Source organism: Aulonocara stuartgranti (assembly GCF_965226115.1).
Source record: "Aulonocara stuartgranti genome assembly, chromosome: 11".
NCBI classification, from domain to species: Eukaryota; Metazoa; Chordata; class Actinopteri; order Cichliformes; family Cichlidae; genus Aulonocara; species Aulonocara stuartgranti.
In genome coordinates, this window is record NC_138947.1 from 16,210,338 (window position 1) to 16,233,124 (window position 22,787).

The following is a 22,787-nucleotide window of genomic DNA, read 5'->3' on the forward strand; positions in this document are numbered from 1 at the left end:
TTCACTTAAAATCGATTCAATGTTTATAGCCTTTAACACCACATGTTATTAGGTGCTCCAAAAAAAGAAAAGCAGATATCGTGTATATTGAAAATAAAAAATTGAGCTGATTGTGAGAGGTATTTGTGAAACTTATTTATTTATTTATTTTTATTCTAGTCTTATGGGGGAAAGAAAATTGTAATTTTGTTTACAGATGAATAGTGCATTTATCCCGTGTCTCTTTGGTTACTGTAAACAAAGTAGGAGAAGGAGACGATCCAGTATAGTGGGACAGAGAGTCCATTGTCCTCTACAAATTCTTTAAGTTTTGATATTCTGGGTGCAACTCATAACCAAATAATCCAATAAGAAGGCATTTACAGATTTGGATGGATCATCATAGCTGAATCTGCAAATGCCTAACCCCAAATTTGTTTTTATTTTGTCCAATTCAGTGGTTTCCATCTCTATTGTGGGAGGAAGTGACTCATCTTTTTTATGAGAATACTAAAATGACGTTCAGAGACCAAGATTCCACAGATTTGGTTTGCATTCTAGGTACAGAGTCACGTGTTAAAATTATAAACGCTCTCCACATGTTTCCTTGGTTGGAAAAAGCTGCAGAACAACAGTATACAGTAAATGGACACTCATAGGTGTGCACCTGTAAAGCATCAATATAAAAAGGTAAAACAAGGTGTGGTCATGACTTTGAGGTGGTATGATGATGGTGAAGGCAGGGGAAGGCATTTGCATCAAGAACACAGAGAGCTGCAGTGTTACAGAGTAAATATTAGCTGATTTGAAGGCAGGTAGCAGAGAATATCACAGGATTTTATTCATCAAAGCCAGATTCAAGTTTAGGGAAAGGATACCAAGGAGCTTAATGGAGTCTCCAGTGGTGTTCATCCTATTCTTGGCTGCAGTAACTTTCACAGGTAAAACTGAATGATAAGTGAAGTTCGATGAGTTTTATTGCCTATTACAATAACTACAGGGTCAGAGAATTAGACAATTTATAGATCCTAATATCAATTAAAATTCTTTAAATATACTACTTTGACATATATCAGTACTTTTGTAACTACTTCTGTCCCAGTGTGTGGATGACAACTACGTGGCGACTGAATATTTTACTTGCTTTCTCTTTCTAGATGTGACATGCAGTCAGACATTATATGCCTCTGAGAACCCCGTCGCAGTGGGAAACAATGTTACCCTTAGCAGCAATTACACTGTCAGCTCAGGCGGATGGCTATTCAACACCCGCCAAATTGTGATAATACTAAATGGGGGTTTTGCTATTTCCAAAACTTGGCGTGACAGAGTATCTTTTAACCAAAGTACTTCATCACTGACCATACACTCAGTAAAATTGGAAGACTCTGGAAACTACGCAGTACAGGATCTAATCAATGAAATTTCTTCTCAGTTAACACTTTCAGTTGAAGGTAAGCGCTCTCTCATTTTTCTTGTTTAGTCACCAGCACAGATTTCAAGAAGATTTCACTTCCTACATTATACTTCTTGCACGATTTCTGTATCATTGTCATTATTATTATTATTATTATTATTGTTGTTGTTGTTGTTGTTGTTATAATTAATTAACTTTGTTATGATTTATGAAAAGAGGCATTGTCAGAGTCTCTTGGTTCCATTATGTTAAGGAGAAAAACAACTCACACTATCACATTGTAGACATATCTATCTAGAAAAAAAGGGAAAACAATTACACTATAAATTTAAATAACACTATCAAAAATATGTTGATCTTGATTTTCAACAATTGTTACAACAAAGGTTTTACATCAAACTGATAAAAGTCAGGGTAAATACCAACTCAGAACACGACATCACACCAAGTCATTGTTTAACAAAAATTTTAAGAGGTAAATGCAAATTAAAGTATATCCTTGATGAACCAAAGAATTGGACTGACAAATCAACAGACCAATACTGTCACCCAAGGAGGCCATTTTGTATAAGACTGTTTTGTTTTTATTTGTTTTTATCTTGAACCTGACTTTATTTCAACATATGGGTCACATTTTCATATATATTTGGTGGAGGACACATTTGCTTAAATAAAACATGACAAATGCCTTGCTGTTTTATTCTCCGCAGAGTCTGTTTCAAATGTGACCGTTCAGACAAGCACAACCAACCTGGTGGAGTTCAATGACACAGCAGTACTTATGTGCAGTGTGTCCAAAGGTACATCCCTGTCTTATCAGTGGTTCAATGGGAGCTCAATGATCACGGCCAATGAAAAAGTTCAACTCAGCAGTGGAAACACCATTCTCACTATCATGAACGTGACCCGCTATGATCAAGGACTATACAAGTGTAATGTGTCTAATAATGTCAGTAATGACATCAGCGCCCCTGTGAATCTGACTATCAGCTGTGAGTTCTAACCAAAAGACACCAATACATGCATACAATCTATAAAACAATCTGCTGTCCCAACAATAACCTCTAAAACAATTTATGCCCTGTTCTGTCACCAGACGGCCCAAGTAACACGGAGATGACAGTCATGCCCCTTATGAGTATATACAAAGGCGGATCTAAAATCACACTGTCATGCTCAGCGGTGTCCAGTCCTCCAGCAATGTTCCAGTGGATGGTTAATGGAGTGTACCTAAACAAAATTGAACCAAAGCTTGAACTAGAGAAAGTTAACGAGAGCATGTCAGGAAATTACACATGCCTAATTCACAATAATGTCACGTTCAGATACAGCAGCCAAACAGCAACGATCCAGATTGTGGGTAAGTTTGGTTTGGTATCTGTTTAAAAATTTATTTTGTTTTATTTTTTACTTTGCTGCTCAGATCTGCTGAGCTGGTAGACCATCAAGACCAAAAAGAAAGAGTTGTGATTTGTGCCTTTTCCTTTGTACAGTGCAGAGGAATTATCTAGTTGAACATGCCATATTTTTTCAGGTCAAATATTTGAGTGAATTTAAATTACTTACTAAACTCCAACAGATCCTGTGACAGCAGTCGTGGTGAATCTTGCCAAACCAGCAATATTTGGTGAGACATTCTCTTTGAGCTGTCAAGTGACGGGACCTGTTGACATCATTCATTGGTGGAAAAATCATCAACTTATTTCTGCTGACAATAAAACAACGTTTGGCACGGGCAACAGGACACTGACTATTAGTTCAACCCAGCATTCAGATGGTGGAGATTATCAGTGTGAGGCTTTTAATTCTGTAAGCAACCAAACCAGCGACCCCTTCACAGTCACAGTTTACTGTAAGTATTTGTATCATTATTAACATAACGATTATCACTGTGATGTCAGTTCTGTATTATCTGAATGCCTGTAGTCACATAAGCATTTTTCAGTGAAAGTAATTTGTGGTGTTCTTTATGTGTTTAGATGGACCAGAGAAAGCAAATGTTATGGGACCAAATTTGGCAAAGGCAGGAGACTACGTCACATTCACCTGCAATGCAACATCTAATCCTCCCAGCATCTATGAATGGTACCACAAAAATGTTCTGGTCTCCAACAAGTTAGAGTATGTCACACCGTCTCTGACAACCAGCATGAGTGGAAAGTACCTCTGTGTGGCCTTCAACAGCATCAGTGGCAAAAACAGCACTGCCGACATAATGCTTACTGTTATCGGTAAGACTTACGTGACCATTTTTTTTGGTGTACACAAAATAACTTTTCATTCATAAAAAGGAGACAGGTGCCTCGGGGGAGAACTAAAGAGCTATTTTGTGATTTGCTTTGTTTGCAGAGCCGCTGCAAAACATAATAGTAGAAGCACCAATGATGCCTGCCAAAGAAGGTTACTCCTATAATTTAACATGCAACCCAAATGTACCTGCTGATTACATTTACTGGATGAAGAATGGGGAGCCACTGGATGAAAACAACAGAATAGTTTTCTACAATGATAACAAAACACTTCACATCAGAATGGTGGAGCGCTATGATAATGCCAATTATGAGTGTATGGCTGTTAATGCCGTTTCATATAACAAGAGCACTCCTTACATGCTCTTTGTCAACTGTGAGTATAATATTTAGAGATTTTATGCAGTTTAGTGTCATGTTTAAATGAACAATTTTTAAGTTTTACATTTATAGTTGTTTAGATATTCATCTATCTCCTCTTCTGTTACAGATGGACCAGAAACACCTTCTGTTTATGGGCCAGCTTTTGCTGAAACAGGACATCAAGCTGTCTTCAGCTGTTCTGCCAAGTCAGTGCCTCCCAGTACGTTCTGCTGGTGGTTCAATGGATCCATCGTGGCCAATACATCAGACTACACAACTGATGTGTTGTCTTTAGGCATGAGCGGAGAGTACAAATGCATGGCCATTAATAATGTGACAGGAAAGAACAGCACAAACTCCACGACACTCACCGTGATTGGTATGAAAACTTTAGGATTCAGAGGAATTAGATGAAACATTTTTAACATATGACTCTGGCTGCTATTGTGTTCCAAGAATAAAGAACACTAAAGACATCTTACCCTCTCAACTCTCATGTTCTGTGTCTACAGAGGCCATAGAGTCAGTGATGATCAAAAGCACGACAATTCCAATCAACACTAAGAACTTTACTCTCACCTGTGATGTTACTGGGCCCTATGACACAATCTACTGGATGAAAGATAACGTGATGCTCAACATGGACCCCTCTAATGACTCACATATCTCCTATAACATTGAAAACAACATGCTGAACTTCATCCCAGTGACAACGTACAATGAAGGGATATATCAGTGTGTTGCTACCAATAAGGCTGGCCAGCGAAAAAGCCCCCAGTACAGACTACTGGTGAATTGTGAGCATGACAGAAAGCAATGAAATGTGTTTTTTCTATTTTTTTGAAAACTAGTTTTATTTAATTTTGTACTCATTTTCAAATGCTAGACACAAATTGTTTTAATATCTACATCCCTGAGAAAATTTTGCTGTAAGGAAGATCCAAATGAAGAGTCATGATATGTTTTTTAGCAGTATTTAGACATTTTGGGGATTTAAATACTTAACAAAACAGCCAACATGTTTTTGGGTTGATGCAAAAAGTGTATTTAATTTATTTTCCTTCTTAGAAAGAGGAATGGCAGCTAAATAGAGAAATTAAGTGTTATGTGGTTTGCTTTGTTTGCAGATCCAATCCAAAATGTAAAACTAAATGCACCAGTGACCTTTGTCAAAGAAGGTTACGCCTATAATTTAACATGCAATGTAACTGGACCTGCTGACTACATTTACTGGATGAAGAATGGGCAGAGACTGCATGAAGACAACAGGACTTTTTTCCACAAGGATAACGAGACAGTTGAGATTAATCCAGTAAAGCGATATGACACTGGAAACTACTACTGTTTGGCTATTAATGCTGCTGGAAACATGCCCAGCGCTATTTACATGCTCGTTGTCATCTGTGAGTTTGATATTTTAAAGATTTACGCAACTGAGTGATATGATTTTAACATTTCAAGATAATTGTTGCAAGTCAATTATCTGGAGTTCAGATCATTTCAGTTATGTGAAATACCAAAAGTTCAGGCACAGAAAAATTAATTACAAATACATAAAACATATCAATATCGTATGAAACTTTACAGAAGGCAGTAAATAAAAGACAATGCACAGATGTTAAATTATACTTGCATATCTATGTGCATGTGTGTTGTGTGTTTGTCTCATTTCTTCATGCTTTGCGGGTTTTGGAAAAAAAAGAAAGTGTTCCATAGCGTGCCAGTGTGTGATTTATCAATGTTATGTCTATAACCAGAGGGCATCAGGGACAATAGGCTGTTGTGTGGCTGCCGTGGGCCATTTAAAACTCACCGAGATGCGCTAAAGTGCGGTTAACATACCAGTTTTGGAGTATTTGAAGGCTCATACTAAAGGTTAAATGTGGGCACTGCGGGACCTTTTTAACAACAGCTTTGATGTAAGTTACCTTTGTCATGTCTTTCTGACTAAATGACTGTTGTGTTTGTTTTGTTTGCAGATCAAATAGAAAATGTGGAAGTAAAAGCACCAATGATGCCGGCCATAGAAGGTTATTCATATAACTTAACATGCAATGTAACTGGACCTGCTGAATACATTTACTGGATGAAGAATGGGGAGATACTGCATGATGAAAACAGAACTGTTTTCTACATGGAAAATAAGACGCTCCACCTCAGTATGGTGGAGCGCTATGATAATGGAAACTACTGCTGTATGGCTATTAATGCTTTTGGAAACAAGGCCAGCCCTGCTTATAACCTCATTGTCAATTGTGAGTATATTAGAATGTATAGAATGTATGCTACTAAATGGTTCAATGTCAATGGTGCATCACCTTAAATTAGGTAAATCCATTGTATTTCGGTTCTTCAGTTGGGGTGGCTGTAGCTCAGGTGGCAGAGCCACTAATCAGCCACTAATCAGAAGGTCGGTGGTTCGATCCCAGGCTGCCTCCTGGCTGCATGCCAAATATCCTTGGGCAAGATACTAACCCCATGTTTGCCTACTGGCGGTGGTCAGAGGGCCCGGTGGCGCCAGTGTCCGGCAGCCTCGCCTCTGTCAGTGCGCCCCAGGGCAGCTGTGGCTACAATGTAGCTTGCCATTGCCAGTGTTTGAATGGGTGAATGACTGAATGTAGTGTAAAGCGCTATACAAATGCAGGCCATTTACCATTCTAAAACATGGATTCTACAAAAAGGGTCATAATGTTCATAATGTGCAGACTTGCTTCTCATATGCCTAACTACGATTGCCTGATTGATCACTTTTACAAAAAGTGCACCTCAATTTGTATTAGCTTCACATTAATTATAGATTAGTAATTTACTTAATGCAGCAATTTTACAAAGTCAGCTTTCATTGAGAAAGCACTGGTGTTACATGCTCTGGTGTGGATAGCAATCACACTACATGCTGAACCGTACCCACACAGCTGTGAAAAACATGATGACTTGACACACAGGTGACCAATTTCATGATAAAACTATCAAAGAGTATTTTAGTGTTGCAACTACAATGTCTCTTAAGACACAGGAGTCAACACAATAAATATACAATGAACTGCACAGCTGACCAGAACCTATCCAAATTTGGATAATACTTTACCCAGCTCAAAAGACAAATTTGCATGCTATATAGTCAGGTGGGCTACTCTTTTGCATTAAAGGTAGGACTATGAAATTGCTTCATAATGTTAAATTGCTCGGTGGTAGCTCATACTAACTCAAAGTGTTATCTTTGCCTTATAATACTTATTACTTACTAAATTACTTACTTATTACTTACTTACTAAGTATTATACTTACTTATAATACTCCAGTGTTGCTTGTTGCTCAAAAGTTTAGACAATAAATTTCCTCAGGAGCGGCACAGATATTCAAAACGTCTGTAAGAACATTCATCAGGGACAGGTGTGTCAGTCTCTTTTGCATCATGCTGATCCATCACCACATTTTTAACCGCAAGTTGAAGAAGGATACTTGCACGAGTCCAACATGGGCACAATTTAAAGAACTTTGTAGTTAACAAAAAAGTTAACACTCTAGATTCTTACTGTTAGAGTCACCTATCCTCTTTTGCTGTTACAGATGGTCCAGAAAAGCCCATTATTTATGGGCCAGCTTTTGCTGAAACAGGACGTCAAGCCGTCTTCAGCTGTTCTGCCATGTCAGAGCCACTCAGCCAATTCTGCTGGTGGTTCAATGGATCAATTGTGTCCAACACGTCAGTGTATGCAACTAGCCTCTTGTCTTTCAACATGAGTGGAGAATACACATGTATGGCCATTAATAATGTGACAGGAAAGAACAGCACAAACTCCACTACGCTCACAGTTGTTGGTATGAACACTTTAAGATTTTTGGGAAATTTGTTGCACATGTGGCTCTGAAACTGATCAAATACAAATTCTTATTGTGTTCTTAAAGTCTAAATATTTCATGGGGATGTACTCCAGTCAAGATGTCATGCTCTTTTGTGTTTAACACCTTGTAATTTGTGTCTACAGAGGCCATAGAGTCAGTGATGATCAAAAACAAGACAATTCCAATCGACACTAAAAACTTTACTCTCACCTGTGAGGTTATTGGGCCCTATGACACGATCTACTGGATGAAAGACAACATGAAGCTTAACACTAATCCCTCTAATAACTCATATGCGTCCTATAATACTGAAAACAACATGCTGCATTTCACCCCAGTGACACTGGACAGTGAAGGGACATATCAGTGTGTTGCTACCAATAAGGCTGGTGATCATGTGAGCCCCCAGTACAGACTGTTGGTGAACTGTGAGTGTTTATTGAGAACTAGTTCTGAGTAATCTGCCCAATATTCTTTTGAATTGTGTGCCAAGGAAACACTATTCATAATTTTGCAGTACATTATTCAAACGAAATCTTTCTTTTTCCAGATGGCCCAGTCAGACTGACCATTTCCCGTGCAAGTATGTTCATGCACGTGTCCCTGATATGCCAGGCTGATTCTCGACCAGCGTGTGACTTCTCCTGGTTCTTCAACAATCTGTCAACACCTCTACAGAACACATCTACTATTGTATTCCCTGCAACCAGCCAGAATTTTGGGAATTACATATGCAAGGCATGGAACCCCGTGACTGATATCACAATGTACCAAAATCTTACCGTCACAGGTGAATAAACCACACATCTTATCTCTACTCATTTTTCTTTAACAAGTTCTTTAGTGTTGTTGAGCAACGGGTATTTTACTATAACCTATGACCTCATAAGAAAATTACGGAAGCGTAGAGCTGCCACCCAGGCAAAAGAAAAATAGAAGTATGTCACGTTATAACGTGACATACTTCTATTTTTCTTTTGCCTGGGTGGCAGCTCTACGCTTCCATAGAAAAATAGAGGTGAAATGTACAAAAGATTTTGAGACGTTAATGCCAAACGACGTCTTTGTAGTGTGGAGCATTTAAAGAAACTATGATGATCGCACCCATCTTTTAAAATTGGCCACAGGCAGTGCTATAAATTTGCAAATATGCTTTAAGCGTTTTTCTTTTTCAGTCCTAACCTCAAACGTGTCTCTTTGCTTGTCATATTTTCCACCCCCAGCTCACGCCCCTGCCATCCACTTCCCATACCAAGGCAGCCTGATGATGATGGTTCTGTTTGCCTTTTCTGCGCCTGTGTTGTTCAACTGAGTTCTCCACACTCTTAAGTCTTCTGAGAATGAAAGGCTTCTTTCTCGCTCCCTGTTTTTTGACAACAATCTTCCTGCACAATGATTAAGAAAACATAGCGCAGTCCATAATCCTAATGTTAGACATACACATTATTTAATTAGTGCAATGCCTATTTTTTATGTTCAATATTATATCTATTAACAGTAAAATGTAGTTTCGCTAGTTTTAATACTGTCATTGTAATCACTCCCCTGGAGCTAGTTCAGTGAATAGTTTCATAAAAGGAAAGCAGGGAAAGTGTACTCCTTACAAATTATAATCACTGTGAGCATTTAACCATGTTAATAATATATATACGTAGATGTTTTATTATACCTTGATTCACCTTATTTGATTGATTGATTACTTTTTTAAAAAATGAATAAAAAAAGACAACATAATATATTTTTTGGAGATTTTATTAAGTGGGATATTTAAAATAATAATGGTCCCATTCAGAAAGTTATAGTGAGTTCAAATTCCAGTGATAAAGTTTCTTTTACACTGCATTTGTAAAAAGTATCATGTGTATGCATAGAAAATATGATTGGCAATGAGTCTTACAAAAGCATGCATGTGTAAGAATAGAGGGCTTCTTTATATTGCTCATATGGGCACGGAGGGGTTGAAGGATTTATTAATCCTTTGGCATATCTTCATGTTCTTGAACTTTTCCTTCTTGCAGTGTTTTTTCCCTTGTGGTTTGAATGAATCCAGAAAGATAAAGCAATTGGACACAAAAAAGAAAATTAATGAAAAAATGAAATGAAAAAAAATGTGTAACTTCTATCTGTAATCACTCTTCAAAGCCATGATAATAAAGAGAATACAATAATTGATTTTATCACTGATTTTTCTCATCATTTTATTCCTTCCCTATTCCAAAAATCTTAGAAGTTATAGGCAACTTACACTTTCCAGTATTCAAGCAGTGGCAGGCTTTGTTCATCACACCCATTTCCTTCCCTGAGTGACATATAATAAAAGAAGAAGAATGGGTTAGAAATACTGTATTTTTCTAAGAGAGAGGATGTACTTACATAAAAGCGATACATGTAAATATCTATACATTCTTTGGTAAAATTCTCATGTCACCTTTACAGGTGCAAGGTCTTTTGTCCTGTCTTTGGATGACTGGACGTGCAGTTGTAAGTAGTTCTTCAACAGCAGATCCTGTAGCACAGTTTATTGTAGAAATAACTTTAAAAGATTTATAATAACAATTTTAATAAAGTAAGTATTTAGATACAAACCTGTAACTATCATTAAGGAGCTGGTCTTGTCGAAATGTGTTTAGAAAATAATCTCACATACCGTCAGTGAATGCGCTGACAACCAGGCTCCGTTTCTTTGTCTCATGAACACCTTTAACAAATGAAAAGGAAAATAATAGAGAAGGAGACTTCAGAATAGGGTGCACAGGATACAAAAAGATTTTTACGAAGTATCATACTATACCTTGGATGCAATCAGTTAATATTACCAGCCCAAGAGCCAGCGGCAAAAGCACCCTGGGTCCCATGTTGGAGAAAAGGCAATTCAGTGAACTCGGGGAAAGAAATCCTGCTTGTGCACTGACTTCAGTCCCAGAGAAGAAATGATGGGGTTGGTGTTCCGGCTCTTTATAAAGGATGATGGTGATGAAATCATGGCTGCAGCACATTAATCAACTGGCTGAAAAAACAATTTTACGATATGTGGCAGTGACTGACAGAATGATGTACACTTGCCAACAGATAGTGGTTTTGAGTAATGGCTTTTTGCTTTTAGAGAGATTCACAGGGTTACTGAGATGCGGTAAAAGAGCACTTGAATGTCAGATGTGCCCATTTGATAGCCTCTAGTTAAACTTTCCTGATGGGAACCTAATACATCAATAATCTTTTATATGCATTTTATCTTTTTGCTGCCTTTCACTAATTTGATAAAAATTGGGATCAAATTCTGTCTTCAGGATATATCTGTTACTCTCGTTAAAAAACTGGCTGGCGGTTATCACTTCTGTCAGCATGACTGCAACTGATACATCACTGTCAATATTAAATCGTGTTTGCTAATGTCAAGAAGAGCTGTAAGTGCTCTGCTTTTGTTTCATGTGTGATGACAGTTGGAGAAAGGATCAGATTCGTGGTAAAACTCACAAATGGGTGGTATGGACAAAGTTAGACTTGTTCACCTTCCTCAAGTTTCTGAAACGTGCCTCTGCTCACAAAATATGCGTGAGACAGGAACAAAACCAGTCAAGCAAACGTAATAAATCTCTTTTACACATCTAACAATCTATATGTACTCTTGATGAACCCAAGGCCTAAACATGTAGCTCTGCATCAGTGGTACTCAACACACAGATCCAATCTTGTTTTGATATTTAATGCATATCTTTCATCACTTACACAGTTGGCCATCCAATTGTTCATGTAATGTAGCACAGTCGTCACACAAGAGGCCCAGAAGCAGGTTAGTGTGAAGTAAAGCCTTTAAATATTTGAAGGAGCCATTACAAAAGACTTATCTCAATTCACAGACATCTAGATATATCACCACAGCTTCTCGACCTACTCAAACACATCTATCCTTGCAACAAAACAGTCTCTCATATGAATACTCTGTTGCTGTTATGGATAAAGGAAAAGATACAAGGGCATTAATGAGATAACATGATATGCTGAAAAGCAAGTAAACTGTAACGGTCAATTGTTTGCAAGTGCAGACAAGCAAAAAAAAAAAACAAAAAACAAAAAACCCCAAAACACTTTGGTCCTTCAAATGAACAGGTACAAAAAAAAAAAAAAAGAAACCAAACACATCAGACATCGCAATAAAGCTATTGCCAAATAAAGGTAACCTGAAGAACAGTGAAATCGAGATGATTTACAAGGATCTTCTAAGAAGGGCAGTTGTTCTATCTTGTATACAGGCATATTTTGGCTTAAACCTGATATATCCTGCATCCTTTTCCAACAAGCTCCTGTTCCTAAAGTTCAAGAAAGTGCAACCTGTTTTTGTGTGTGAAGGATTCATGAGCTATAGCCAAAGGGATAAGATCTGCAGCACAGCAAGCCTTTAACAAGGTGCTGCATTCAGCGGTTTGACCTACAGAATGTCTTCCTTAGAATATAAAGCTGCTGCCTACTTTTGAAATTTATTCATGACCACTGAACATCTGGACTGATGTGTGCTCTAACAGCCATCTCTTCACGTATCGTTAAAGGGTGCTTTATGGTCAGCGCATTAGTCGTGTCATTTGCAAACAGTGATATCACCACAGCAGTCACCATTAATACTGGTGCTTAGGGCTCAGTTACCCGCTACAGCATTTTCTAAAACAAACTGTCATCACTGAGATAAAACCTCCACATCAGCCCTCTTTAAGAGTAGAAGAAGCTCAAACCAGAAGCTGAGTTTTTAAGAAGTCTTTTTGTCAAGCTGTTGCAGCATCTCCCTCTGTATAATTTGGGAATTACCGGCCATGGTGCCAATGCCACCCACACACAGGTAAAAAAAATTGAGAGGTGTGCGACCGGCTAAAATGACACAAAAACTTGCACCGGTGGATATGACATCACTTTTAGTGAGCGGTGCCAATCATGAGGGTGATAATGGACAGTATAATTAGCTCATTATTATTCTCTTAAACCAGAGGGCCCCTGGATGACAAACAAAATTGTCCAATTGTATTGATTCTTTGTGTCAGAGAAGCTAATGGAACAGGTGCAATATTGGGAATGGAAGTAGGGATTTGTCAATTCATATAAACAAAAACCGTATGGTCACATTGTCTTTAACAGTGGTCACCAACCAAGGCCTTGAAGAGGTCTTCCACAAATAGTTTATGCAGCTCTTAGCCCTCAATAACTGATTCTATCCATCATTACACATCTTAATAATATAAGTGCAATGGTTTCTTGAAACAGGGACAAGGACCACTGTGGTAGTGTACTTTTGTGACCTAGATGCTCAGTTGTCAGTAGGTTCACCTAGCAGGGCCTTGAGATGGGCATGCAAAGGTTCACATACAGCTTGATATCCTTTCGGGGTCAGGTGAAGGTAGTCGTACATGTCCTGGTGGGAGATGCTACCATTGGAGTGAACAAAGCCGGGGTCTACATTGAAGAAGGAGGCACGGGGAAGGGATGTTAAGGTGTCCTTTACTAGCTCGTTCACCTTGGCATTTCTCTCCCGTAGAGGGTTTGGCATTTTTCCTCTGGGCAGTAAACTCTGGAAAACAAACATTAGCATACTTATTTTTAAATGTTTCATATTCCTTATTTCATATGCGTGTTAGCTGAATTTCCAATTAAGTTTCTGCCCCTAGTACATATACAGTAAATTAATACAGTTAAACTTCAGACCTGTCTGAAACAATTACAGCTTTTTGGCCCCCTAACATTCACCTGACCAGGCAGAGACTCCTCTGGTTTACTTTTAACTACATATCATATAGCACAAAACCTTCTGATCCAAACAATCTAAGATATCCATTTACATACAATACAATATAGCATCAGTTGATTTTCAAGCAGATTTTCTAAGCCGTTGCCGTTTCAGTTTAGTTTTTATTGTCTGAAAATCTCAGTCTTTTTTTAATTACCAGAGTTAACCAGGTTTGCAGCACTTTTTCTAATTCTTCTTTCTGTATTTAGTGGTGACTTGAACAAAATTCTACTGCGGATCCAATTTTCTTAAACCATTAACTTACATATAGGTGACATACATTGAAGATAGCACATGAAACAAACGAAAACTATTAAGTCTTTTTAAAAAAAACCCATAGATGTTAGTGATCTGATGTTAGTTTTGTTCAGACTGGCCAACCCCGTTAAAGAGATCATTATAGCAAGATAAAAAATTCAAGAATTTTGGAATAGTTATTAGAATACATATAACATGTCCTAAATACACGTAACTCATCCCAGTCTCAATAAACATATTCACCACAGGCTCATCAGACAACTTGCATTGATAGATTCTACAAAATTGGCAAAGACTCAAGCTGAAGAGAGTTCCTCTGTATTTTCATTTGATATTAGTTTCCAAGGTTCACCAAAAAAGGTTGTTCCAGTTAGCATTAAATTTTCAAAAGTCTCGTTTTATTCTAAGTACCTAAAATATTTCAGTTTCAGTCTCTAACTTTAGTTGCAACAGCATCAGCAGCGATTGCAGCTTCTACACAGCTCCCATCAAGCTGCTATTCTCTGCAGACTCGTTGAAGAGCATGTCTGTAGAGTGTGTGCTGCACTGTTTTTCCAAATGGGCCTCAGAACAAAATACTTCCAAGCCCTTATTCTTATGAGCAATGTCTGCAGTGTATATTTAAAATCCTTGAATATACTACATGAAATGGCTCACAGATAATCAAAGTTCCAGCCTATGAAGAAGCATCCATAACTTTACACTTCACCTCATTTCAGATAGCTAAGATGCTGCTAAAAGGGGTGACATCGCACTGTACTTTGATGGTTGAATTAACTTCATTAGTCATTTTCAAAAAACATGCGGGTGAGCAGATTAACACCTGATACAAGGAATGCTTTAGGAAAAACACGTACAAGTACAAGCGTGTGGGCATTGGGAAGCTTGTTCTTGATAACTTGGATAATAGCCAAGATGCCTCCACAGATCTGTTCAGGAGTGTGACCGTGATTGTTAGTTCCTACCCACAGCACTACGACCTGCAACAACAAAAGACAAAGCAATACATGACTGAACACATGTCGCTGATATTTTGACCCAATGTACCTGGAAGTGGGATTTTAACACAGAGTTGAGCACAATCAGTCTTTTGTGTGAATAAACAAGCATGATCATGTTATCTATTTCTGGCACTGTTTTGAACCTTTGGGCTGATGTTATCCAGTTCACCGTTGCTCAGTCGCCACAGCACATGTTGTGTTGCATCACCACCCACCCCAAAATTAAGGCAATGGAGAGGTGAGAACAACTGACGCCATATCTGCAGACAAACCACAATAATATTGCATTCACATGTTCCACAACAAGTTTTCACACTTTGAAAACATTTATGAGAAAACGTAAATCAGTTACATAATGGGCAGAGGCACACATATCAATGCAATCTTTGTTTTACCCCAAACTCGTGCATGAGCTGAACAAGAGAGTCTCCAACAAACAGGACATCAGGTTCTTTGTCTTTGCTGTCGGACACAAACCGATTGTGCTACAAAAAGAAAATGTAAAAGATGTATATATATTTTTACTACAGTACCAACCATTGCACAACATCCGCACATATTGCAAGACAAACTTTTTAAAACCTTGTGTTTTTTTTAAGAATCAGCATGGTATGTTTCTTTTGATTTTCTGGTGACTACTGACATTTGTGTTCATTTAGAGACATCCTTTAAAATAACTACCCAAATGAATGCCCGATGGCAACGCCAAAAGGCTAACGAGTGGCGAGTCTACTTTCTAGAAGCACTTTGATATCATCACAGTGCAGTATTGAATGTAACACCAGCAATTTCATTTTTACATGGCAAGTCCAGGTACAAAAATGTATTTAGAATGCGCTGTTATGTGGATAGAGAAAACATTTTCTAATGGGTTTTTTTTAATCAATTAATGAAATATCTATGCATATCCCCATGTGTCTGAAAAAATACTAATTTGCCAAGACTTTTCTCCTTTCTTTCACAATCAATTGCAAAACTGCACACCCCTCACAAGCCATTGCATTTTCATTTATTAGACAGGTTTAAATAATTTATGAAGGCCATTATTGCAACAATATGTACTACAATATGTTAGTAGCTGGCTCTTTTCAACTATGAAGCTTCCCTTTATCTTCACTGATTGCAGAACTAAACATCAGCAACGATGCAAACGGAATAATATAACACCGTACTTTATAAAACCTATAAATAATATAAAAGTCACACACCATAGACATCCATCGTCCATCTCCCTGCGTGTCTTCACAGGGAGTGGGTGTGGCGGCTGGGTTTGGTTCTCCTGCACTCATTCTGCTTTACCTGTGTTGGGAAAACAGTCGCATTGAGTTCTTCACACTTTCAGCAATGTATACAAACCAATTCATAAATAGCCCATAGCTCTGTTCGCTTGAGAGATCTGTGGAAGCTAACAAAGTTAGCTACAATAGCTAGCTCAACATGCTGGAACACATAAGAGATGTAGTTGAACAAAGATAAGAGAAATTGTGAAATTAAATAGGCCTGTGCTCTGCAGAATGGAAAAGGGTAGAGATTAACATAATGACTGCATTAAGAGGTATAACTTATCATAGCATACCACTAAATCAAAAACACTGTTGTCCCCCCGAATCACTTTCCGGAAGTGAGGTTCAGCACAGCAGAGCGTACCATTATCATGAGTAGTCAGCAACATGTATGGTTTTAGATATTTTAATTTTCCGACGTTTGAACATATAAAATTGTAGTGTGCAAAATATGATATGAGAATGTAAATAATAAAGGATTACATAAGTAGAGAAATGGAGCAGAGTTGATACTGTGTAACCCCTCGTTTTGTGAGGGTAGTTTCGTCCAACTCGTGGGCTTTCTTGGGCGTTATCACTGCGTGTAAAAAACGCAACGGCTGCGTGTTGCCGTGCAACGACACATTCGGTGTGCGATAAAATTAAGCGGTTGTTAACGACTTTGGTAAGTAGACACTATGTTTATTAACTATTTTTCCTTTTCATTTATTTTTTTCTCATGTATTTACGGTTTTAACTGATTTACAGTTTGCTAAAGTTGGAAATACTTTTCGCTTCTAAGCAGCTACAGCTTGGACTTCATGCACCGCGTGTCACCTTAACTTAAATTACACCTGGGGATAGTAGGTGCTTGCTAATCTCCAAGTTAGTTTGCTGACATAATTCAGTTAGTTTGCTCGTTTTAGTTAAGTTTTCATTAAGTTTCAGTATTAGTTCGAGCTGATTTGTGTTCAAAATACCTGGGGGTCAACCATCCAAAGCAACGAACAGTCCACACAGGAAGTGGTGAAGAGGTTGTGGACGAGGTGGAGTGAGTGGGCACTAGTGTCAGGTGTGATTGGCGACATAAGCATAGAAGAATGCAAAAGGAAAGTTAAGATGTTAGTAAGACTTGCGATGATGTATGGTTTGGAGACGGTGGCACTGACAAAAAGACGGGAGGTGGCGCTGAAGATTCTAAATTTTTAGTTGCGAGTGACTAGGAGGGACATTGAAGCAAAGTTGAAATGGCTTGGACATATGGTGAGGATGGATAGTGGACACAACGGGCAAAGCATGTTAAAGATAAAGCTGCCAGGCAGAAGGAAAAAGAGGATGATTGCAGAGGAGGTTTATGGATGTAATGAAAGTAGCAGGTTGGTGTTACAGAAGTGGGATGGGGTGAGATGGAGACTGTAGGAATGCCCAACAGGGCAAACAGAAGTATAAGTTCTAACTTTTTTGTGTGCATACAGGATATTGTCCGGGGCTTTTCCCCCCCAGACATTCAGAGTAGAAATAAGTACATTCACATATATTATAAGCAGTACTTTTGACTTGCAGTCATCTCAATACTGCACATATTTTTATTATTATATTTTTTTAATGTTTTTATTTTTATTATTATTATTATTTTACACAGGGTTAACAGCAGACCATATGAACTTGACAGGCAACTTTGATGGGTGTAGTCAGCTCAACTCACCTTACTATTCAGTATCTATACAATTACAAACGTTATAAATAATTACAACCATGCATGCACAGAGAAATGTAACCACAGCTATAAAACTGCAAAAATATCTGAAGGGGTACTTAAAGTGCTCAAAGTCTGACTGCAGTTGGCCCATCTGCTCAGTGTCTCTTTTTCGCCCATTTATGTGAAATGTTTTTCTCGAAACCTAGTTTTTAGTGTGTACAGCTGCACATATATGGTGAAACTCTTGTGATTGTGGAACAGGTCAAATAATACATTATATATTGGAATGATTTTGTGTCTGTAGTTTAATATGATTTTAAATGTCATGCAAATTAATTTCCTTACAATTTGTACTGTACATGAAATGATCCTCACTTCAGGGTTTAATTGCACAAATAATGTTAAGGTAAAGGAGACATTTTTCATACTTTATCTATCTCTGCTAAACTATGGCAAGTATGTTACATGCTTTCTTATTATTTTTATGAAGTGCTTAGAAAGTTGTATTATGTGTGGTCTACATGTTCAAGTCAAAGCCCACATTCAAATTTATATTTAGTCAGTTTCACTGAATCATTGGTAAGTTGCTCTTAATTTTAATACTAGAGTCGACCTCAATGAGGTACAACCACATCCTGTATTATCAAGCCTGCTTTACTAACTGTGGTTATTTTTCTACAGAATAGAATGCAGCATGAGCCATGTGTGTGGCAGGACCTCTATAAGAAGGAAAAGTCAACAATTTTCAACAAGAAACAAAAACAACAGATAAAAAGTGTTGCTTTGCAAAAAGATTCAGTACTCTTCCCAGATATTCAACCCACTACAGTAAGGCAAATGAGGAGAAAAAAATGAAACGACTGAAGACCCGCAAGGAGAGGAGTCAAATAAGAGGTGGCTGGAAAGAGATTTCAAAGATCAAGTCAAATCACCATCATCATCACTACCGTCATTGCCAAAGCAACATAGACATGGCACATTTGCATAACTGCTGTTGTGCTAGTTGCCATTGTTCTTCGAGGAGAAATCCACCATTTCCAAGTGTTGTGCGCTCTGTGCAGGAGCCCAGTATCATCACAGACGGCCGCCTGACAGGACACCATGGCCTGTTTAACCATGAGGTGAAGTCTATTGATTTTGAACGCTTGCTAAGTGAACAGCCAAAACTGGAGGAACAAAGAAAAGAAAAGAACACTGTAATTTCACATTCATCTTCAGCATTGCACAATTCTGCTTCACTGTCCACTGATGCTTTGTTGGGAGCTGATACAGATGTTGGGAGCTGTGTGCCATTCAGAAAAAATACAGACCCTGCTTCAAAAGCCCACACTGACTGCCAAGAGAAGGAAAAGAACAACATCCAGTTTGAGTCAAAGCAGTCAGATGTCACAACAGAAGAGAAACCACAACAACAACTCCCTCTTTCATGTGAAAGTTTTCAAAGCAGCCACTGGTCTAAACACAGCTTCCTCGATGTGCTAACAACAGAAACCAAGTGGGCATGTGTCATGTCTGAAAACAGCAGAGAATCACTGCTGACTCCGGTTGTTGACAGAGACAATATTAAGTCTTTCAACACAAATGTAAAGAAACGTGTGATTTCTACTCTTGTGCAAACCCCAAAGAACCAGGAGCCCCCTGTTCAGCAGATACAAACTCATGGTCTCACCTCAAGCCCACTTAAACTCTCCAGTTCAGCCACTACTAACAGCTGTGAGATACAGGACAGAACACAAGATCCAGAGTATGTAACGAAGTTTGTCAGTGCAGTAGCAGCACGTTTGTGTCAACGTTTGAAGCTTCCGTCGATCAGTAGGAGAAACCTGCTGTCAGAGAGCAGGGAGGTCCTGTTAAACTCTCTGAGGGAAACACATGGACCGTGGCTTCAAGAGAACCTCCTTAGACTTCAGCAACATCGTAGCTTTGCTGTGCATCCCACAAAGAAAGACCAAGATCATGATCAAGAGCCAACCAGGAAAAATGAAGAGAATCTCTTTGCCGCAGGTGAGCATTAACCTCTTGAGACTTGAACTCTTCCATGGCATGCATTTTTATTTCTTTTTGATATTTGGGCTCATTGGGACCTGATGAGTGTAAAAACAAAGAATTGCCAGATTTTCTTTACCTGATTTTTGTTTCTGGCAAAAATGAGACGCACATATGAGGATATTCGTTTAAAATTTCAATTGAACTGTGGCACTATAATGTCATCGTAAGTGGATATCAGGCCCTTGTAGAGCAAAATTTAGTATTTTGGTCTAGAGCTTAAAATACATGTCCCCCATAATATAAAGGAAAGCGCAGATTTGTTCAAGCTCAACGTTTCGTTTTTTTAAAGTAACAACTACTTGTTATACTTTATCTATCACTATCATAGGGGAGATATTCTGGTGCAAGTTTTTAACTGATTATGTCTAATGATCTCTGTTTGACCACAGCCATGCTGGTTGACATGGTAATAATTTCAACTGTGTAACTTCCAGCTGATCAAACATCTGTTTGATAGATGTTATTACATTGTGATACAGATTATATGCTCAAAATTCGTTATTTTAAAAGTGTTTATGGACTATCTTTGCATTCATTGTTACTTATAAGTACTTAGTATAAAAGTGATTGTTAGTAATATATTGCCAAGCTGATTGGTAAGAAATATTTAAGTTCTTACATTTACTTTTGTTTGATAGCTTGAATATTTACACTGTCTTTTTATGTTGGTGTATTTTAACCATTTAGTCATTCAGATTAAATTGAACTAGTAATAGTGCATGCTGCATCCTGTAAGCTCACACACATTATTTTGTTCTTATGCACACAATACAAACACAACTTAAATACACTAATTGCGAATTCTGCACAAAGTGTTTCCCTTAGAGACTGACCATGACCTCCACCTACATCACGTTTACCTGTTGTCACTTTTTCTTCCCGTGTCTTTGTGCTGTCATGTACTATAGAATTTACCGTTGCAGTAATTGTTACTCCCCCTCTGCCTTGTAGACCTTGTGTATTTGGTTCAGATTTAACTTTGGCAGAGAGTTATTGGTACTCCAGCTAGGACCAGCTTCTCTACTATCAGACTTACAGATGTTTAGTGTAAATCTGCATCTGTCTATCTATGGTTTTAGAATAATTAACATTTCTTGCACTTCAATCAGTTGTCATTAACTCACCACTGTCCTCTCTTATACTTGTCTGTCTTTGCGCCACCTCTTCCTTCTGTCAAACACGTGCAAAAACAGTTACGGAAGAGAAGTGAAACACTGAAAAAAACCTTTTTCCCCTTAAAGAATGACTGAATAATGCCTTCTGTGCTAAAATAGTTTTAAAGGTTTATTTACTGTTAAATATCTTTAAACCAACATTTCTGCTGTTTTTTTGTTTTGTTTTGTTTTTTTTTAAAAAGAGAAAACATTGATCTTAACTCCATGTATTGCATGATGAGGAAGATTTTTTTTTTTTAAAAATACTTTTTTTTTTTTAATAGGCATCCATTGTGTGAAGATAGGTTTGGATTTTTTGACCTATCCTAAAAAGTGTTTTGTGTTTGTTTTATGTCAGGAGATTAATTTGTGTAAAGAATACAGAAAAGACACAAACCATCAATTTGGTTTTACATCATTTTATGTGGTTATTTAAAAAAAAAAAACAGAAGTAGGCATGACATACCTACATTTTTTCAGTTTTGTTTCCTTATTTTTAGATATCTCTTTTAATATGCCAGCAAATAGCCATTCCAGCTGGAAGACCAGTCTGCAGCAACACTGCAGTCAAAAACAGGTGAGGCCTTCAGTTTACATTGTCACTCTTAAGTTATTTTCAGATTTCTATAATATAAGATTCTCTGATAATAAATAATGATTCCTTATGTTAATTGTCAAGGTTACTGAGTGGCTGGCGAGCCCTGCGGATATGGCTGACAGTGTTTTGGATGATATCCTCAGACCAAGTCTCTCTCCTCCATTGTTCATGAACCTTCAGACCTGTGAAGCTCCAGAAAGCATTTTGTTTGCTCCTTCTACCACTTTATGCCAGAGAGAAGTGGCTTCTGTACCTGAGAACTGGCAAGATGGTTTAAACTGGTCAAAGAGCAAAAATTCAGCTACATTTGGTTCTTTTGAAAATGGCTTCATGGACCAATCCAGCTTACTTGGAAATCAGAGCCTACAGTACTCTGACAGCAACTCCCAGCCCTCTTTTCCTTACCAATCGCAGCTGCCAGATACATACGCAGGAGAGCCAATGCACTTTGCCCAGCAGGAAGACCCATTTGGAACTGATATGTACTCTTGTGTTCCCTCTTTTGCTGCCCCAGTTCACCATCAGAGCAGCCATTTCCAACCTTCAAACCAGTTCAGTCACGCTTCAGCTTGTTCTCTGAAGTCCCAGCACACTGATATTATGCACTACCCTCCGTCATTCATTCTTGAGAGAGACCCTTCACCTTCCCTTTCTGCTTTCCTTAGCCCTGAGCCGTGGTCCTTCCCTCCTATGAGACTGTACTAATGTGTGGTAAAGCTCTCCATACAAGCATGTGGATCAATATTTCTATGACTGATTAAAGTACAATTCTCCCTTAATTTATGCACTCCAAGGTTTTTGTTTAGTGAGTGATAAACATGTTATGTTCCCATATTAATGTAACCATAGCATTAAGCATAGATGCAATAGCTATCCTCTGAAGAGTAACCTGTCTTTTTCTATTGTCCTGTTTTTGCTGAGTTAAGTAGCCTTTGATTATGCATCATTTTCAACCTTTTTAAGCATTTATGTTTATTTTGGACTTCTGTACAATTAAAAACACATGTCATAATGGAATATTATTTGTTTGTGAAAGTTGCGCATCCCTTTAAATGCAAAACAGTAATTTAAAAGACATTTTTAGAAATTGCATATATACATAAACACTGCAAAACATAAAATTAACAAAAGCTGCTCTTACATTT

General features: G+C 38.0%; 4 protein-coding genes across 8 annotated transcripts; 2 read left to right on the forward strand and 2 right to left on the reverse strand.

The window, feature by feature from the left end:
- Positions 1-710: 710 nt before the first annotated feature.
- LOC309716864 (hemicentin-1-like) lies at positions 711-9,505 on the forward strand. 2 transcript variants are annotated; one of them, XM_082550939.1, is made up of 15 exons: positions 711-920; positions 1,137-1,433; positions 2,107-2,388; positions 2,493-2,756; positions 2,976-3,248; positions 3,376-3,627; positions 3,746-4,021; positions 4,136-4,387; positions 4,521-4,805; positions 5,136-5,411; positions 5,988-6,263; positions 7,579-7,830; positions 7,998-8,282; positions 8,405-8,644; positions 9,078-9,505. In XM_082550939.1, the coding sequence occupies exons 1-15, from the start codon at positions 869-871 to the stop codon at positions 9,164-9,166; spliced, it is 3,651 nt and encodes a 1,216-aa protein (XP_082407065.1). In that variant the 5' UTR covers positions 711-868; the 3' UTR covers positions 9,167-9,505. The 2 variants fall into 2 exon arrangements, with proteins under 2 accessions (XP_082407065.1, XP_082407066.1); XM_082550940.1 differs by lacking the exon at positions 5,136-5,411.
- Positions 9,506-9,588: 83 nt separating this feature from the next.
- Positions 9,589-11,160, reverse strand: LOC309716868 (uncharacterized protein). The gene is made up of 5 exons (XM_082550947.1): positions 10,646-11,160; positions 10,502-10,552; positions 10,283-10,360; positions 10,100-10,153; positions 9,589-9,882 (listed from the first exon to the last, which is right to left on the reverse strand). Exons 1-5 carry the CDS (start codon positions 10,848-10,850, stop codon positions 9,794-9,796), a joined length of 477 nt encoding a protein of 158 aa, XP_082407073.1. The 5' UTR covers positions 10,851-11,160; the 3' UTR covers positions 9,589-9,793.
- A 378-nt stretch (positions 11,161-11,538) lies between these two features.
- On the reverse strand, positions 11,539-17,200 carry pafah1b3 (platelet-activating factor acetylhydrolase, isoform Ib, gamma subunit). 2 transcript variants are annotated; one of them, XM_082550946.1, is made up of 6 exons: positions 17,123-17,200; positions 16,089-16,179; positions 15,276-15,365; positions 15,024-15,140; positions 14,737-14,859; positions 11,539-13,405 (listed from the first exon to the last, which is right to left on the reverse strand). In XM_082550946.1, exons 2-6 carry the CDS (start codon positions 16,167-16,169, stop codon positions 13,145-13,147), a joined length of 672 nt encoding a protein of 223 aa, XP_082407072.1. In that variant the 5' UTR covers positions 16,170-16,179; positions 17,123-17,200; the 3' UTR covers positions 11,539-13,144. The 2 variants fall into 2 exon arrangements, with proteins under 2 accessions (XP_082407072.1, XP_082407071.1); XM_082550945.1 differs by lacking the exon at positions 17,123-17,200 and adding an exon at positions 16,457-16,545.
- On the forward strand, positions 16,669-22,654 carry prr19 (proline rich 19). Of its 3 annotated transcripts, none has more exons than XM_082550942.1 (4): positions 16,669-16,827; positions 18,523-19,845; positions 21,545-21,621; positions 21,724-22,654. In XM_082550942.1, the coding sequence occupies exons 2-4, from the start codon at positions 18,693-18,695 to the stop codon at positions 22,345-22,347; spliced, it is 1,854 nt and encodes a 617-aa protein (XP_082407068.1). In that variant the 5' UTR covers positions 16,669-16,827; positions 18,523-18,692; the 3' UTR covers positions 22,348-22,654. The 3 variants fall into 3 exon arrangements, with proteins under 3 accessions (XP_082407068.1, XP_082407069.1, XP_082407070.1); XM_082550943.1 differs by lacking the exon at positions 16,669-16,827 and adding an exon at positions 17,317-17,405; XM_082550944.1 differs by lacking the exon at positions 16,669-16,827 and adding an exon at positions 17,417-17,518.
- The last annotated feature ends 133 nt before the right edge of the window (positions 22,655-22,787 follow it).

Coding starts and splice junctions, on each gene's coding strand:
- LOC309716864 (XM_082550939.1), top strand. CDS start 869: ATGGAGTCTCCAGTGGTGTTCATCCTATTCTTGGCTGCAGTAACTTTC. Junction 4,022..4,135: donor TTACATGCTCTTTGTCAACT/GTGAGTATAATA, acceptor CTTCTGTTACAG/ATGGACCAGAAACACCTTCT. Junction 6,264..7,578: donor TTATAACCTCATTGTCAATT/GTGAGTATATTA, acceptor TTGCTGTTACAG/ATGGTCCAGAAAAGCCCATT.
- LOC309716868 (XM_082550947.1), bottom strand. CDS start 10,850: ATGTGCTGCAGCCATGATTTCATCACCATCATCCTTTATAAAGAGCCG. Junction 10,154..10,282: donor AAGACCTTGCACCTGTAAAG/GTGACATGAGAA, acceptor TATGTCACTCAG/GGAAGGAAATGGGTGTGATG. Junction 9,883..10,099: donor CTGCTTGAATACTGGAAAGT/GTAAGTTGCCTA, acceptor TCAAACCACAAG/GGAAAAAACACTGCAAGAAG.
- pafah1b3 (XM_082550946.1), bottom strand. CDS start 16,169: ATGAGTGCAGGAGAACCAAACCCAGCCGCCACACCCACTCCCTGTGAA. Junction 15,366..16,088: donor ATGGACGATGGATGTCTATG/GTGTGTGACTTT, acceptor TTCTTTTTGTAG/CACAATCGGTTTGTGTCCGA. Junction 13,406..14,736: donor ATGCCCACACGCTTGTACTT/GTACGTGTTTTT, acceptor TTTGTTTTCCAG/AGTTTACTGCCCAGAGGAAA.
- prr19 (XM_082550942.1), top strand. CDS start 18,693: ATGAAACGACTGAAGACCCGCAAGGAGAGGAGTCAAATAAGAGGTGGC. Junction 19,846..21,544: donor AGAGAATCTCTTTGCCGCAG/GTGAGCATTAAC, acceptor CCTTATTTTTAG/ATATCTCTTTTAATATGCCA. Junction 21,622..21,723: donor AACACTGCAGTCAAAAACAG/GTGAGGCCTTCA, acceptor TTAATTGTCAAG/GTTACTGAGTGGCTGGCGAG.